The 17,730-nt window shown below is 50.1% G+C and overlaps 1 protein-coding gene across 1 annotated transcript; it reads left to right on the top strand.

The window, feature by feature from the left end:
* Positions 1 to 2,174: 2,174 nt before the first annotated feature.
* LOC135535145 (transcription factor 4-like) lies at positions 2,175 to 12,461 on the top strand (the record flags this gene model as incomplete). Its single annotated transcript, XM_064961861.1, has 4 exons — positions 2,175 to 3,127; positions 3,370 to 3,448; positions 8,393 to 8,472; positions 12,258 to 12,461. Coding segments are annotated over exons 1-4 (567 nt in total), but the record flags the coding sequence as incomplete, so codon positions are not given.
* Positions 12,462 to 17,730: the final 5,269 nt, after the last annotated feature.

Raw genomic sequence — 17,730 nt, 5'->3', positions numbered from 1 at the left:
AGTGCATCTCGGTGGATGTTGCAGTTCACCCAAGAGCTCTAGGTGGATGCTGCAGTTCACCCAAGAGCCTCTAGGTGGATGCTGCAGTCTACCCAAGAGCCTCTAGGTGGATGCTGCAGTTCACCCAAGAGCCTCTAGGTGGATGCTGCAGTCTACCCAAGAGCCTCTCTGTGGATGCTGCAGTTCACCCAAGAGCCTCTCTGTGGATGCTGCAGTTCACCCAAGAGCCTCTCGGTGGATGCTGCAGTTCACCCAAGAGCCTCTAGGTGGATGCTGCAGTGTACCAAGTGGTGTCTGGAGCAACTGCTTGCCCGCGAGTTACCCCGCCACTATGTCTCCCTGTCATGGCTTTCGCTCCATCAGTACAGACCCCTTCATGAGCAGCAGCTACGCTGGCTTCATACAGACCCGTTAGTGGAATTCCCGCGAGAGATTAACGTTCATGTGATTGGATGTTCATTATTTGACTACCTGTATTTGACACTGTGTTGTTATTTTGCTGAACGCTAGATGGTTTCGTTGTCTTGTTGGTGAAACGGTTACCTAGGCGAGGAGAAAAAACTCACCCAAATGTATAATGGGTGAACTTACCATTCCACAGGATCTCTCATACAAACATGCTACATGCTACATGCTACATGCTACATGCTACATGCCATATGCCATGCTACATGCTACATGCTACATGCTACATGCTACATGCTACATGCGTATTCAGATCATGTTTATAATTTGGGAAAGATGTGATTAAAGGGTAATAAATTTACAGTGTGTGAGAGTCACGTGGCGGTCCTCTGAGCTGCTTACTCACTTCCTGCCCAGACACTCGCTGTCACCACACACACACACACACGCACACACACGCACACACACACACGCACACATACGCACACACACGCACACACACGCACACACACACACACACACACACACACACACACACATGCACACACGCACGCAGACGCACCACACACACACACACACACACACACACGCACACACACGCACGCACACACACGCACACACACACACACACACACACACACACACACACACACACACACACACACACACACACACACACACACACACGCACGCACGCACTCACACACACGCACACACACGCACACACACACACACACACACACACTCACACACACACACACACATACCGGTCATGGAGCTGTGGTTAATGCTGTTGGAAGGCTTGGCCTGTGGACGTGACAGCTGGACCTGGGGGTGGGTTGAATAGAGAGATGGAGGGTTGAATAGAGAGATGGAGGTGTGGATAGAGAGATGGAGGGTTGAATAGAGAGATGGAGGTGTGGATAGAGAGATGGAGGGTTGAGTAGAAAGATGGAGGGTTGAATAGAGAGATGGTGGGTTGAATAGAGAGATGGATGGATGAATAGAGAGATGGAGGGTTGAGTAGAGAGAGGGAGGGTTGAATAGAGAGATGGATGGATGAATAGAGAGATGGAGGGTTGAATAGAGAGATGGAGGGTTGAATAGAGAGATGGAGGGTTGAATAGAGAGATGGAGGTGTGAATAGAGAGATGGAGGGTTGAATAGAGAGATGGAGGTGTGGATAGAGAGATGGAGGGATGAATAGAGAGATGGAGGGTTGAATAGAGAGATGGAGGGTTGAATAGAGAGATGGAGGTGTGAATAGAGAGATGGAGGGATGAATAGAGAGATGGAGGGTTGAATAGAGAGATGGTGGGTTGAGTAGAGAGATGGAGGTGTGAATAGAGAGATGGAGGGTTGAATAGAGAGATGGTGGGTTGAATAGAGAGATGGAGGTGTGAATAGAGAGATGGAGGGTTGAATAGAGAGATGGAGGGTTTAATAGAGAGATGGATGGATGAATACAGAGATAGAGGGATGAATAGAGAGATGGATGGATGAATAGAGAGATGGATGGATGAATAGAGAGATGGAGGGTTGAATAGAGAGATGGAGGGTTGAATAGAGAGATGGAGGATTGAATAGAGAGATGGAGGGTTGAATAGAGAGATGGAGGTGTGGATAGAGAGATGGAGGGTTGAATAGAGAGATGGAGGTGTGGATAGAGAGATGGAGGGATGAATAGAGAGATGGAGGGTTGAATAGAGAGATGGAGGGTTGAATAGAGAGATTGAGGTGTGAATAGAGAGATGGAGGGTTGAATAGAGAGATGGTGGGTTGAGTAGAGAGATGGAGGTGTGAATAGAGAGATGGAGGGTTGAATAGAGAGATGGTGGGTTGAATAGAGAGATGGAGGGTTTAATAGAGAGATGGATGGATGAATACAGAGATAGAGGGATGAATAGAGAGATGGATGGATGAATAGAGAGATGGAGGGATGAATAGAGAGATGGATGGATGAATAGAGAGATGAGGGGTTGAATAGAGAGATGGATGGATGAATAGAGAGATGGAGGGTTGAATAGAGAGATGGAGGGTTGAATAGAGAGATGGAGGGATGAATAGAGAGATGGAGGGTTGAATAGAGAGATGGAGGTGTGAATAGAGAGATGGAGGGTTGAATAGAGAGATGGAGGGTTGAATAGAGAGATGGGGTGTGAATAGAGAGATGGAGGATTGAATAGAGAGATGGAGGGATGAATAGAGAGATGGAGGGATGAATAGAGAGATGGAGGGTTGAATAGAGAGATGGAGGGTTGAATAGAGAGATGGAGGTTTGAATACAGAGATTAATGGATGCATATAGAGGTGGATGGATGAATAGAGAGATAGAGGGTTGAATAGAGAGAGGGATGAATGAATAGAGAAATGGATGGATGAATAGAGAGATAGAGGGTTGAATAGAGAGAGGGATGAATGAATAGATAGATGGATGGATGAATAGAGAGATGGATGGATGAATAGAGAGATAGAGGGATGAATAGAGAGATGGATGGATGAATAGAGGGATGGAGGGATGATGGAATATAAAGGGGAGGTACATTACTGGAAGGAATACCATCCTTATTTACATAATCACACTTCTCTTCCCTCTGTGTGTGTGTGTGTGTGTGTGTGTGTGTGTGTGTGTGTGTGTGTGTGTGTGACAGCTAACCGGGCGCAGAGCGGGGCACCAACCAGCTCTCAGACAGGAGATGCCCTGGGGAAGGCTCTTGCTTCGGTGAGTAGAGAACACACACCTCAACCTACACCCCTAGTCAATGCACACACACTCACACCTCAACCTACACCCCTAGTCAATACACACACACACCTCAACCTACACCCCTAGTCAATACACACACACCTCAACCTACACCCCTAGTCAATACACACACACACACACACACACACACACACACTAAAAATACACCCATATCCACGTATTGACTGTCTGCCTGTGATTTGATTGGTTGTTTTCAGATCTACTCTCCAGACCACACGAACAACAGTTTCTCGTCCAACCCGTCGACCCCTGTCGGCTCTCCCCCCTCACTCACAGGTACATCTCAGTCTATTCCTCCCCTTTATCCATAGATTAGAACACATTCATCTGGCTCATTTAAGGTGAACCACCCGGAAGTGAACCATTTTTAAATGTAATTAGAGCCCCAAATGTCAATCAATGTCTACGATTCACAACTTGAACACTTTAAATTAGGAAGGAATTAATTAATTAAATAAACTACAACACAGCCTGGTTCAGTCTCACAGGGTCGTGTTTAAGACTACAACACAGCCTGGTTCAGTCTCACAGGGTAGTGTTTAAGACTACAACACAGCCTGGTTCAGTCTCACAGGGTAGTGTTTAAGACTACAACACAGCCTGGTTCAGTCTCACAGGGTAGTGTTCAAGACTACAACACAGCCTGGTCCAGTCTCACAGGGCAGTGTTTAAGACTACAACACAGCCTGGTTCAGTCTCACAGGGTAGTGTTTAAGACTACAACACAGCCTGGTTCAGTCTCACAGGGTAGTGTTTAAGACTACAACACAGCCTGGTTCAGTCTCACAGGGTAGTGTTTAAGACTACAACACAGCCTGGTTCAGTCTCACAGGGTAGTGTTTAAGACTACAACACACTAATGCGACTGTATATATACTCATGTATAGTACAGCTGTTGGCCCCAGTATTGGGAAGGGCCTCAGGCGTAACCGAAGATGGTCACTGACTTTCACCAGCCACTCCCTGGTAGTTCATCACTCAGAAATTATTTCATTTAAGACCTCCCGTCCAGTTACAAAAACACTTGACACTTCCTCTGCCCTTCCTTCCTCTGCCCGTCTTTCCTCTGCCCTTCCTTCCTCTGCCCTTCCTTCCTCTGCCCTTCCTTCCTCTGCCCGTCCTTCCTCTGCCCTTCCTTCCTTCCTCTGCCCTTCCTTCCTCTGCCCATCCTTCCTCTGCCCCTTCCTTCCTCTGCCCGTCCTTCCCTGCCCTTCCTTCCTCTGCCCTTCCTTCCTCTGCCCTTCCTTCCTCTGCCCGTCCTTCCTCTGCCCTTCCTTCCTTCCTCTGCCCTTTCCTTCCTCTGCCCTTCCTTCCTCTGCCCTTCCTTCCTCTGCCCGTCCTTCCTCTGCCCTTCCTCTGCCCGTCCTTCCTCTGCCCCTTCCTTCGTCTGCCCGCCCTTCCTCTGCCCCTTCCTTCCTCTGCCCCTTCCTTCCTCTGCCCTTCCTTCCTCTGCCCGTCCTTCCTCTGCCCTTCCTTCCTTTCCTCTGCCCTTCCTTCCTCTGCCCGTCCTTCCTCTGCCCTTCCTTCTTCAGCCCTTTCTTCCTCTGCCCTTCCTTCCCTCTGCCCCTTCCTTCCTCTGCCCGTCCTTCCCTTCCTCTGCCCTTCCTTCCTCTGCCCTTCCTTCCTCTGCCCGTCCTTCCTCTGCCCTTCCTTCCTCTGCCCGTCCTTCCTCTGCCCCTTCCTTCCTCTGCCCGTCCTTCCTCTGCCCTTCCTTCCTCTGCCCTTCCTTCCTCTGCCCTTCCTTCCTCTGCCCTTCCTTCCTCTGCCCTTCCTTCCTCTGCCCGTCCTTCCTCTGCCCTTCCTTCCTCTGCCCGTCCTTTTCTCTGCCCTTCCTTCCTCTGCCCTTCCTTCCTCTTCCCTTCCTTCCTCTGCCCTTCCTTCTTCAGCCCTTCCTTCCTCTGCCCTTTCCTTACTCTGCCCTTCCTTCCTCTGCCCTTCCTTCCTCTGCCCGTCTTTCCTCTGCCCGTCCTTCCTCTGCCCTTCCTTCCTCTGCCCTTCCTTCCTCTGCCCGTCCTTCCTCTGCCCTTCCTTCCTCTGCCCTTCCTTCCTCTGCCCTTCCTTCCTCTGCCCTTTCCTTCCTTCTGCCCGTCCTTCCTCTGCCCTTCCTTCCTCTGCCCTTCCTTCCTCTGCCCGTCCTTCCTCTGCCCTTCCTTCCTCTGCCCTTCCTTCCCTCTGCCCGTCCTTCCTCTGCCCTTTCCTTCCTCTGCCCGTCCTTCCTCTGCCCTTCCTTCCTCTGCCCTTCCTTCCTCTGCCCGTCCTTCCTCTGCCCTTCCTTCCTCTGCCCTTCCTTCCTCTGCCCGTCCTTCCTCTGCCCTTCCTTCCTCTGCCCTTCCTTCCTCTGCCCGTCCAACGCTGTGTCTCTGTCTCTCTATGTATGTGTGTGTGGTGTGTGTGTGTGTGTGTATATATAAATGTGTGTGTATCTGTCTGTGTCTGTCTGTCTGTCTGTCTGTCTGTCTGTCTGTCTGTCTGCCTGTCTGTGTGTGTGTTTGTGTGTGTGTGTGTGTGTGTGTGTGTGTGTGTGTGTGTGTGTGTGTGTGTGTGTGTGTGTGTGTGTGTGTGTGTGTGTGTGTGTGTGTATGTATCTGTCTGTGTGTGTGTTTGTGTCTGTCTGTCTGCCTGTCTGTCTGTGTGTGTGTGTGTGTGTGTGTGTGTGTGTGTGTGTGTGTGTGTGTGTGTGTGTGTGTGTGTGTGTGTGTGTGTGTGTGTGTGTGTGTGTGTGTGTGTGTGTGTGTGTGTGTGTGTGAGTGCGTGTGTGTGTGTGTGTGTTTCAGCATCATAAAGTGCTAGTAAAGTTAACACCAGGGGAATGCCTGCGAATATAATTGGTGTTTACCATTGTTCTCTCTGTTATTAGACTTCACAAATGACAACACAACCAGCCTGATTAAATCCAAGAAACTGGAGATTGCTATTTAAACTTAGGGAAGTTAGTTTGAATTTAAACTTAGGGAAGTTAGTTTGAATTTAAACTTAGGGAAGTTAGTTTGAATTTAAACTTAGGGAAGTTAGTTTTCAATTTAAATTTAGGGAACTTAGTTTGAATTTAAACTTAGGGAACTTAGTTTGAATTTAAACTTAGGGAAGTTAGTTTGAATTTAAACTTAGGGAAGTTAGTTTTTGAATTTAAATTTAGGGAAGTTAGTTTTGAATTTAAACTCCGTGAAGTTAGTTTGAATTTAAACTTACGGAAGTTAGTTTTGAATTTAAATTTAGGGAAGTTAGTTTTGAATTTAAACTCAGGGGAAGTTAGTTTGAATTAAATAAATAATGGATATTTAATCATTTGTCCCCCCAATAATATATTTTGTTTTATTTGCACATGAATGTTTGAGGTAATGATTGGCTAATTAACATATGTAAATTAGGCTTGATAATAAAATAAAGTGGGTCCCGTGTATAAATGTGCATATCCATGAAAGAGTTGAATTGAAAACAAGATAATTAGGTCTAATCAGTATAAGGAAAGGATATGGTAGCCGAGGCACGGAGTCACGGACTGGAGGAGAGGAGGAAGAATGAGGCCCCATAGCTACACTGCTGCTACACACACACACACACACACACACACACACACACACACACACACACACACACACACACACACACACACACACACACACACACACACACACACGCACACACACAGACACACACAGACACACACACACTCAGACACACACAGACACACACACACACACAGACACACACACACACACACACATACACACACAGACACATCACAGACACAGACAAACACACACACACACACATACAGACACTGACACACACACAGACACACACACACACACAAACAAACACACACACACATACAGACACAGACACACACTCACAAACACACACACACACACACACAAACACACACACACACACACACACACAAACACACACACACACACACACACACACATACACAAGTGGAGGTCTAGGTGGTGGCTCCACGGGTCTTTAACTTCTGTAGAACAACACAACAAAAGAGGAAGTGGCGGTGATCAGCATAACATAGCTCTCCGGCCTATCAAAGGCCTTTGTTCCCTACCTGCTCTCAGGCACCCCAGCGACACCCACAATATCCTTTCTTTTAGGAATAGTGTTTCACAAACAAACAAACACACACACACACACACACACACACACACACACAACCTCCACCAGTTAATGATTGCAGGTTGTGTATAGGTCAGGGACAACCAGACAAAAGCTGCGTGAGAACTCAGAGGATTATTATTATTATTATATTATATTATAAAGCCATGAATGAAGTCGAGACACAGACAGGAACAAGACAACAACAACAAAAAGCTCTGAGACAAGCATGTTTTTATCATACCGTCCCAAATAGCTCATTTATACCAAAATGCTCCAGGGTTTACTGGTTTAACGTTGGATAGCATGAACTTAGCATGCCCTCATTATTACCAAGGACCAATTAAGTGTTGCTCTAATGTTGACAGTACTCAACTGTTCAGCTATCTTGAATTTTGATGTCCAGCTAACTTTGAATTCAACTGGACTCTTTGTGTTCAGGGCTGTATTTCAGGGCGGTATCAGAGAGTATATGAAGCGTTTTGGGATACTGACAAAATGGGATAGTTTCTAGTCCCATGTCCTTCCTGTGCTCACTCTGTCCTCAGCTCCTCGTCTCCTTATTTTCTCATGTCCTCATTGTGTCTCCTTGTCTCCTCGTCTACTTGTCTCCTCATGTCCTTGTCTCCTTCTCCTCATGTCCTCATCTTCTTGTCTCCTTTGTCTCGTCACCTCCTTCTCGCCTTGGCTCCTCATGTAATTGTCTCCTTGACTCCTTGTCTCTTGATCTCCTTGACACCTCATGTCCTCGTCTCCTTGTCTCGTCATTTCCTTCTCTCCTTGTCTGCACATGTCCTCATCTCCTCGTGTCCTCATGTACTCATTTTATTGTCTCCTCATGTCCTCAACAACTTGCCTCCTTGTCTCCTCATCTCCTTCTCTTATTGGCTCCTCATGTCCTTGTCTCCTCATGTCCTCCTCTCCTTGTCTTCTTATCTCTTAATCGTCTTGTCACCTCATGTCCTCATCTCCTTGTCTCCTCATGTCCTTGTCTCCTCATCTCCTTGTCTCCTCATGTCATCATCTCCTTGTCTCCTCATGTCCTCATCTCTTTGTGTAATTTCGTCATCTCCTTGTCTCCTCATGTCTGCATCTCCTTGTGTTCTCTCCTAGCTGCTAGTTCTGCTATGTGGTCCAGGAACGGAGGACAAGGTCCTTCCTCCCCCAACTATGAGGCTCCTCTACACTCTCTGGTAAGACTACATAAGATCTTCATAAGACATTCGTAACACATTCATAACGCTGCCTATGACAATAATGCAACCTCTTACCCTCTGACCCCTTCCCGCCTTTAGCAGAGTCCTATAGATATCATGACATATTCATAACCTGTTCATAACACCATGACTCCTGACCTCTAACCCCTGACCCCTTCCCTTCCCCCCTGCAGCAGAGTCCTATAGATATCATGACATATTCATAACCTGTTCATAACACATTCATAAGCCCTTATATAAACACCATGACTCCTGACCTCTAACCCCTGACCCCTTCCCTTCCCGCCTGCAGCAGAGTCCTATAGATATCATGACATATTCATAACCTGTTCATAACACATTCATAAGCCCTTATATAAACACCATGACTCCTGACCTCTAACCCCTGACCCCTTCCCTTCCCGCCTGCAGCAGAGTCCTATAGATATCATGACATATTCATAACCTGTTCATAACACATTCATAAGCCCTTATATAAACACCATGACTCCTGACCTCTAACCCCTGACCCCTTCCTTCCCGCCTGCAGCAGAGTCCTATAGATATCATGACATATTCATAACCTGTTCATAACACATTCATAAGCCCTTATATAAACACCATGACTCCTGACCTCTAACCCCTGACCCCTTCCCTTCCCCCCTGCAGCAGAGTCCTATTGATATCATAATTAACCAATAAGGCACGAGGGGGTGTGGTATATGGCCAATAAGGTACGAGGGGGTGTGGTATATGGCCAATAAGGTACGAGGGGGTGTGGTATATGGCCAATAAGGTACGAGGGGGTGTGGTATATGGCCAATAAGGCACGAGGGGGTGGGTATATGGCCAATAAGGTACGAGGGGTGTGGTATATGGCCAATATACCACGGCTAAGGGCTGTTCTTCTGTTGCGGAGTGCCTGGATACAGCCCTTTAGCCGTGGTATATTGGCCATATACCACACCCCCTCGTGCCTTATTGGCCATATACCACACCCCCTCGTGCCTTATTGGCCATATACCACACCCCCTCGTGCCTTATTGGTTAATTATGATATCAATAGGACTACCACTACCACTACTTATACCACAAACCCCCGAGGTGCCTTATTGCTGTTATAAACTGGTTACCAACGTAGTTAGAGCAGGAAAAATACATGTTTTGTCATACCCGTGGTATACGGTCTGATATACCACGGCTGTCAGCCAATCAGCATTCAGGGCTCGAACCAACGCTGTGAACACTAGATCACCTTTACTCCACACACAAAGACGCATACAAAGCTCGCCCTCAAATATGTCCATATCTCTATCCTCCTGATTCCTGCGAACAAGCAAAAACTCAAACAGGAAGTACCAGTGACTCGCTCATTGCGGAAGTGGTCAGATGAAGCAGATGCTACACTACAGGACTGTTTCGCTAACACAGACTGGAATATGTTCCGGGATTCATCCGATGGCATTGAGGAGTTCACCACATCAGTTTGGCTTCATTAATAAGTGCATTGACAAAGTTGTCCCCATAGTGACCGTACGCGCATACCCCAACCAGAAGCCATGGATTAAAGGCAACATCCACACTGAGCTAAGGGCTACAGCTGCCGCTTTCAAGGATAGGGACACTAATCCGGACACTTATAGGAAATCCTGCTACGCCCTTCAATGAACCATCAAACAGGCAAAGCATCAATACAAGACTAAGATCGAATCCTACTACACCGGCTCTGATGCTCATCAGATGTGGCAGGGCTTGAAAACTATCACGGAAACCCAGCCGCGAGCTGCCCAGTGACGCGAGCCTGCCAGACGAGTGAAAATTCCTTCTATGCATGAGAGCACCAGATGTTCCTGACGACTGTGTGATCCTTTCTCTCCAGACAGATTACCAGGACGCGTACTCAGAGCATACGCTGACCAGCTGGAAAGTGTCTTCACTGACATTTTCAACCTCTGACACAGTCTGTATGTTGTATTTGTATTCATTAGGGATCCCCATTAGCTGCTGCCATGAAATGCTTTGCTAGGCTGGTCATGGCTCACATCAACACCATCATCCCAGACACCCTAGACCCCCTCCAATTCACATACCGCCCCAACAGATCCACAGATGACGCAATCTCTATTGCACTCCGCACTGCCCTTTCCCACCTGGACAAAAGCAACACCTACGTGCTGTTCATTGACTACAGCTCAGCGTTCAACACCACAGTGCCCTCAAAGCTCATCACTAAGCTAAGGACCCTGGGACTAAACACCTCCCTCTGCAACTGGATCCTGGACTTCCTGATGGGCCGCCCCCCAGGTGATAAGGGTAGGTAACAACACATCTGCCACGCTGATCCTCAACACTGGGACCCATCGGGTGCGTGCTTTGTCCCCTCCTGTACTCCCTGTTCATCCACGACTGTGCGGCCAAACACGACTCCAACACCATCATTGAGTTGGCCGACGACACAACGCTGGTAGGCCTGATCACAGATGATGATGAGACTGCCTATAGGGGGAGGAGGTCAGAGACCTGGAAGTGGTGCCAGACAACAAACTGTCCCTCAACGTGATCAAGACGAAGGAGCTGATTATGAAATACAGGAAACAGGGGCCTCTTCCCCCTCAGGAGACTCAAAAGATTTGGCCCTCAGATCCTCAAAAAGTTCTACAGCTGCACCGTTGATAGAATCTTGACTCTCTGCATCACTTTTTGGTACGGCAACTTGTCACGCCCTGACCTTGGAGATCCTTTTTATGTTTCTATTTTGGTTTGGTCAGGGCGTGAGTTGGGGTGGGCATTTCAATGTTTTGTTTTTCTATGATTTTCTATCTCGATGTTTTGGCCGGGTATAGTTCTCAATCAGGGACAGCTGTCTATCGTTGTCTCTGATTGAGAACCATACTTAGGTACCCTTTTTCCCACCTGTGTTTGTGGGAAGTTGACTTTCTTTATGGCACTTAAGCTTCACGGTTTTGTTTTGTAGTGTGTATTGTTTTGTTCGGCGTCTTTTTATTAATTAAAGAACATGTACGCTCACCACGCTGCACCTTGGTCCGCTCCTTTCATCAGCCGTGACACAACTGCTTGGCATCCGACCACATGGCGCTAGAGAGGGAGTGAGGACGGACCTCACTGGGGCTGAACTCCCTGTCATCCAGGACCTCTATACCAGGCGGTGTTAGAGGAAGGCCCTAAACATTGTCAAATCTTAGACTGTTCTCTCTGCTACCAACGGGATCCAGAAAGACAGGACCCTGAACAGCTTCTACCTCCAAGCCATAATACTTATAAATAGTTAGTTAAATAGTTAGGTAAATAGTTAGTTAAATAGTTAGTTAAACAGCTACCCGGACCATCTGCATGTTTATCTCATCACAGACGCTGCTGCTTCTGTTTACTATGTCACTATATTCCTACCTATATGTACATATCTACCTCCATCACCTCGTACCCCTGCACTTTGACTCTGTACTGGAACCCTGTGTATATAGCCAAGTTATCATTAGTTATTGTGGATTTATTATTACTTTTATTATTACGTGTTTTACTTTTCTATTGTTTCTTTACTTTCCTTCTCCCTGCTTTGTTGGTCCTGTAAGGAAGCATTTCGCTGTTAGTCTACTGTCTCCTGTTGTTTACCAAGCATGTGAAGAATAAAATTAGATTTGATAACGCATTCGTAATTTATTCATAATCCATTCTGTACCTATTCATAACCCAATCATAAGCACTTAATCACCAACATGACCCCTGACCTCTAACCTCTGAGCCTTTCTCCCCCCCCCTTGCAGCAGAGTCGTATCGAGGACCGCCTGGAGCGCCTGGACGATGCCATCCACGTGCTGCGGAGTCACGCGGTCGGCCCCTCCACGGGCGTGCCCGGCGGGCACCAAGACATGCACAGCCTCATCGGAGCAGCACACAACGGGGCCATGGGAGGACTGGGCACTGGGTACGGCACGGGACTCCTCTCTGCCAACCGACACTCAATCATGGTAGGAACCGTCTTCTACAACTGAAAAGATGTCCTCAATTCTGTCATTCTCCCCAGTGTTGTGTCGAGACGCACACAAGACAATGTTTGGGGCAGAGCAAGAATCGACATCACGCATATTCTAATGTTCTAGATAGATAGTGACATGATGAACAGGGGATCGAGAGTCGAAGTTGGAGAGGGGTAGAGAGACGAGAGAGAGAGAGAGACAGTGTGACATAGAGAGAAGAGGGGGGTCTTTATGAACCCAGTCAGCACCTCCTCTTTCTCGCAGCTGCAGACTGGAGCAGAGCTGGACCTCAGGGTTGTCTTGACGATAACCTGACCTCAGGGTTGTCTTGACGATAACGGGACCTCAGGGTTGTCTTGACGATAATCACGTGTTAGTGGAGCAGGTCTTCTGGAATGTGCTACATGGTGATGCAATTTAAATAAGAACCCCTCGTCTCCCCTTCACACACACACACACACACACACGCGCACACACACACACACACACACACACACACACACACACACACGCACACACGCACACACGCACACACGCACACACACACACACACACACACACACACACACACACACACACACACACACACACACACACACACACACACACACGCACACACGCACACACACACACACACACGCACACACACACACACACTGCTTCAGTGGTTTTCCTGCATATTTGTATCAACAGCTTTTTAAGATCTATTCCCTGCACACTTGTTACCAGGGGTGTTACCCAGGTGTTACCAGGGGTGTTGCCCGGGTGATACCAGGGGTGTTACTGTGGGTGTTACCAGGGGTGTTGCCCGGGTGATACCGGGAGTGTTGCCGGGGGTGTTACTGAGGGTGTTACCAGGGTGTTACCAGGGTGTTACTGGGGGTGTTACCAGGGGTGTTACTGGGGGTGTTACTGAGGGTGTTACCAGGGTGTTACTGAGGGTGTTACCAGGGGTGTTACTGGGGGTGTTACCAGGGGTGTTACTGTGTGTGTTACTGTGTGTGTTACTGTGTGTGTTACTGTGTGTGTTACCGGTGTGTTACTGTGTGTGTTACTGTGTGTGTTACCGGTGTATTACTGGGGGTGTTACCAGGGGTGTTACTGTGGGTGTTACTGTGTGTGTTACTGTGTGGGTTACTGTGTGTGTTACTGTGTGTGTTACCGGTGTGTTACCAGGGGTGTTACCAGGGGTGTTACTGTGGGTGTTACTGTGGGTGTTACTGTGTGTGTTACTGTGTGTGTTACCGTGTGTTACTGTGTGTGTTACCGGTGTGTTACTGGGGTGTTACTGTGGGTGTTACTGTGTGTGTTACTGTGTGTGTTACTGTGTGTGTTACCGGTGTGTTACTGTGTGTGTTACCGGTGTGTTACTGGGGTGTTACCGGTGTGTTACTGTGTGTGTTACCGGTGTGTTACTGGGGGTGTTAGCAGGGGGGTTAGCTGGGGTGTTACCGGGAGGTTACTGAGGTGCTTCTGGGGGGTGTTGCTGCTGCTGTGTCTCTCAGCAGTCCTGGCCTAGGCCACCTCGCATGGCCAACTGCAGCCAGACCACGACGAAATAAAGGAAATACCATTCACATGCTGTCAGAGCTACTTTCATCTCTCAGACCCAGCCACCAGCCCTATACCCCAGCCCTATACCCCACCCTATACCCCACCCTATACCCCAGCCCTATACCCTAACCCTATACCCCACCCTATACCCCAGCCCTATACCCCACTGTATACCCCAGCCCCATACCACATCCCTATACCCTAGCCCTATACCCCATCCCTATACCCCATCCCTATACCACCGCCCTATATCCCCGCCCTATACCCTAGCCCTATACCCTAGCCCTATACCCCAGCCCTATACCCCAACTCTATACCCCAGCCCTACCCCATCCCTATACCCCAGCCCTATACCCCAGCCCTATACCCCAGCCCTATACCCCAGCCCTATACCCCAGCCCTATACCCTAGCCCTATACCCTAGCCCTATACCCCAGCCCTATACCCCAGCCCTATACCCTAGCCCTATACCCTAGCCCTATACCCCAGCCCTATACCCCAGCCCTATACCCCAGCCCTATACCCTAGCCCTATACCCTAGCCCTATACCCTAGCCCTATACCCCCAGCCCTATACCCTAGCCCTATACCCTAGCCCTATACCCCAGCCCTATACCCCAGCCCTATACCCCCAGCCCTATACCCCAGCCCTATACCCCAGCCCTATACCCTAGCCCTATACCCCAGCCCTATACCCCAGCCCTATACCCCAGCCCTATACCCCATCCCTATACCCCATCCCTATACCCCAGCCCTATACCACATCCCTATACCCCATCCCTATACCCCAGCCCTATACCCCATCCCTATACCCCAACCCTATACCCTAGCCCTATACCCCATCCCTATACCCCAGCCCTATACCCCAGCCCTATACCCCAGCCCTATACCCTAGCCCTATACCCCAGCCCTATACCAAAGCCCTACCCCAGCTCTACCTCAGCCCTATACCCTAGCTCTATACCCCAACCCCATGCCACAGCCCTAACCCAGCCCTACCCCAGCCCTATATCCAAGCCCTATACCAAAGCACTACCCCAGCCCTATACCCCAGCCCTATACCCTAGCCCTATACCCTAGCCCTATACCCCAGCCCTATTCCACATCCCTATACCCTAGCTCTATACCCCAACCCCATGCCACAGCCCTACCCCAGCCCTACCTCAGCCCTATATCCAAGCCCTATACCAAAGCCCTACCCCAGCCCTATACCCCAGCCCTATACCCCAGCCCTATACCCCAGCCCTATACCCCAGCCCTATACCAAAGCCCTACCCCAGCCCTACCTCAGCCCTATACCCTAGCTCTATACCCCAACCCCATGCCACAGCCCTACCCCAGCCCTACCCCAGCCCTATATCCAAGCCCTATACCAAAGCCCTACCCCAGCCCTATACCCCAGCCCTATACCCTAGCCCTATACCCTAGCCCTATACCCCAGCCCTATTCCACATCCCTATACCCTAGCTCTATACCCCAACCCCATGCCACAGCCCTACCCCAGCCCTACCTCAGCCCTATATCCAAGCCCTATACCAAAGCCCTACCCCAGCCCTATACCCCATCCCTATACCCCAGCCCTATACCCCAGCCCTATACCCCTGCCCTATACCCCAACCCTATACCCCAGCCCTACACCCCAGCCCTATACCCCAGCCCTATACCCCAACCCTATACCTCAGCCCTATATCCAAGCCCTATACCAAAGCCCTACCCCAGCCCTATACCCCAGCCCTATACCAAAGCCCTACCCCAGCCCTACCTCAGCCCTATACCCCAGCCCTATACCAAAGCCCTACCCCAGCCCTATACCCTAGCCCTATACCCCAGCCCTATACCCCAGCCCTATACCCCAGCCCTATACCCCAGCCCTATACCCCAGCCCTATACCCTAGCCCTATACCCCAGCCCTATACCCCAGCCCTATACCCCAGCCCTATACCCCATCCCTATACCCCATCCCTATACCCCAGCCCTATACCACATCCCTATACCCCATCCCTATACCCCAGCCCTATACCCCATCCCTATACCCCATCCCTATACCCTAGCCCTATACCCCATCCCTATACCCCAGCCCTATACCCCAGCCCTATACCCCAGCCCTATACCCTAGCCCTATACCCCAGCCCTATACCAAAGCCCTACCCCCAGCTCTACCTCAGCCCTATACCCTAGCTCTATACCCCAACCCCATGCCACAGCCCTAACCCAGCCCTACCCCAGCCCTATATCCAAGCCCTATACCAAAGCACTACCCCAGCCCTATACCCCAGCCCTATACCCTAGCCCTATACCCTAGCCCTATACCCCAGCCCTATTCCACATCCCTATACCCTAGCTCTATACCCCAACCCCATGCCACAGCCCTACCCCAGCCCTACCTCAGCCCTATATCCAAGCCCTATACCAAAGCCCTACCCCAGCCCTATACCCCAGCCCTATACCCCAGCCCTATACCCCAGCCCTATACCCCAGCCCTATACCAAAGCCCTACCCCAGCCCTACCTCAGCCCTATACCCTAGCTCTATACCCCAACCCCATGCCACAGCCCTACCCCCAGCCCTACCCCAGCCCTATATCCAAGCCCTATACCAAAGCCCTACCCCAGCCCTATACCCCAGCCCTATACCCTAGCCCTATACCCTAGCCCTATACCCCAGCCCTATTCCACATCCCTATACCCTAGCTCTATACCCCAACCCCATGCCACAGCCCTACCCCAGCCCTACCTCAGCCCTATATCCAAGCCCTATACCAAAGCCCTACCCCAGCCCTATACCCCATCCCTATACCCCAGCCCTATACCCCAGCCCTATACCCCTGCCCTATACCCCAACCCTATACCCCAGCCCTACACCCCAGCCCTATACCCCAGCCCTATACCCCAACCCTATACCTCAGCCCTATATCCAAGCCCTATACCAAAGCCCTACCCCAGCCCTATATCCAAGCCTATACCAAAGCCCTACCCCAGCCCTATACCCCAGCCCTATACCCCAGCCCTATACCCCAGCCCTATACCCCAGCCCTATACCAAAGCCCTACCCCAGCCCTACCTCAGCCCTATACCCTAGCTCTATACCCCAACCCCATGCCACAGCCCTACCCCAGCCCTACCCCAGCCCTATCCAAGCCCTATACCAAAGCCCTACCCCAGCCCTATACCCCAGCCCTATACCCTAGCCCTATACCCTAGCCCTATACCCCAACCCTATACCCCAGCCCTACACCCCAGCCCTATACCCCAACCCCATGCCACAGCCCTACCCCAGCCCTACCTCAGCCCTATATCCAAGCCCTATACCAAAGCCCTACCCCAGCCCTATACCCCATCCCTATACCCCAGCCCTATACCCCAGCCCTATACCCCATACCCCAACCCTATACCCCAGCCCTACACCCCAGCCCTATACCCCCAGCCCTATACCCCAACCCTATACCCCCCCATATCCAAGCCCTATACCAAAGCCCTACCCCAGCCCTATACCCCAGCCCTATACCAAAGCCCTACCCCAGCCCTACCTCAGCCCTATACCCCAGCCCTATACCAAAGCCCTACCCCAGCCCTATACCCTAGCCCTATACCCCAGCCCTATACCCCAGCCCTATACCCCAGCCCTATACCCCAGCCCTATACCCCAGCCCTATACCCTAGCCCTATACCCCAGCCCTATACCCCAGCCCTATACCCCAGCCCTATACC

Source organism: Oncorhynchus masou, unplaced genomic scaffold (genome assembly GCF_036934945.1).
Source record: "Oncorhynchus masou masou isolate Uvic2021 unplaced genomic scaffold, UVic_Omas_1.1 unplaced_scaffold_4510, whole genome shotgun sequence".
NCBI lineage: Eukaryota > Metazoa > Chordata > Actinopteri > Salmoniformes > Salmonidae > Oncorhynchus > Oncorhynchus masou.
The sequence above is the reverse complement of the archived record's forward strand: the minus strand, read 5'-3'. Positions and strand labels throughout refer to the sequence as shown.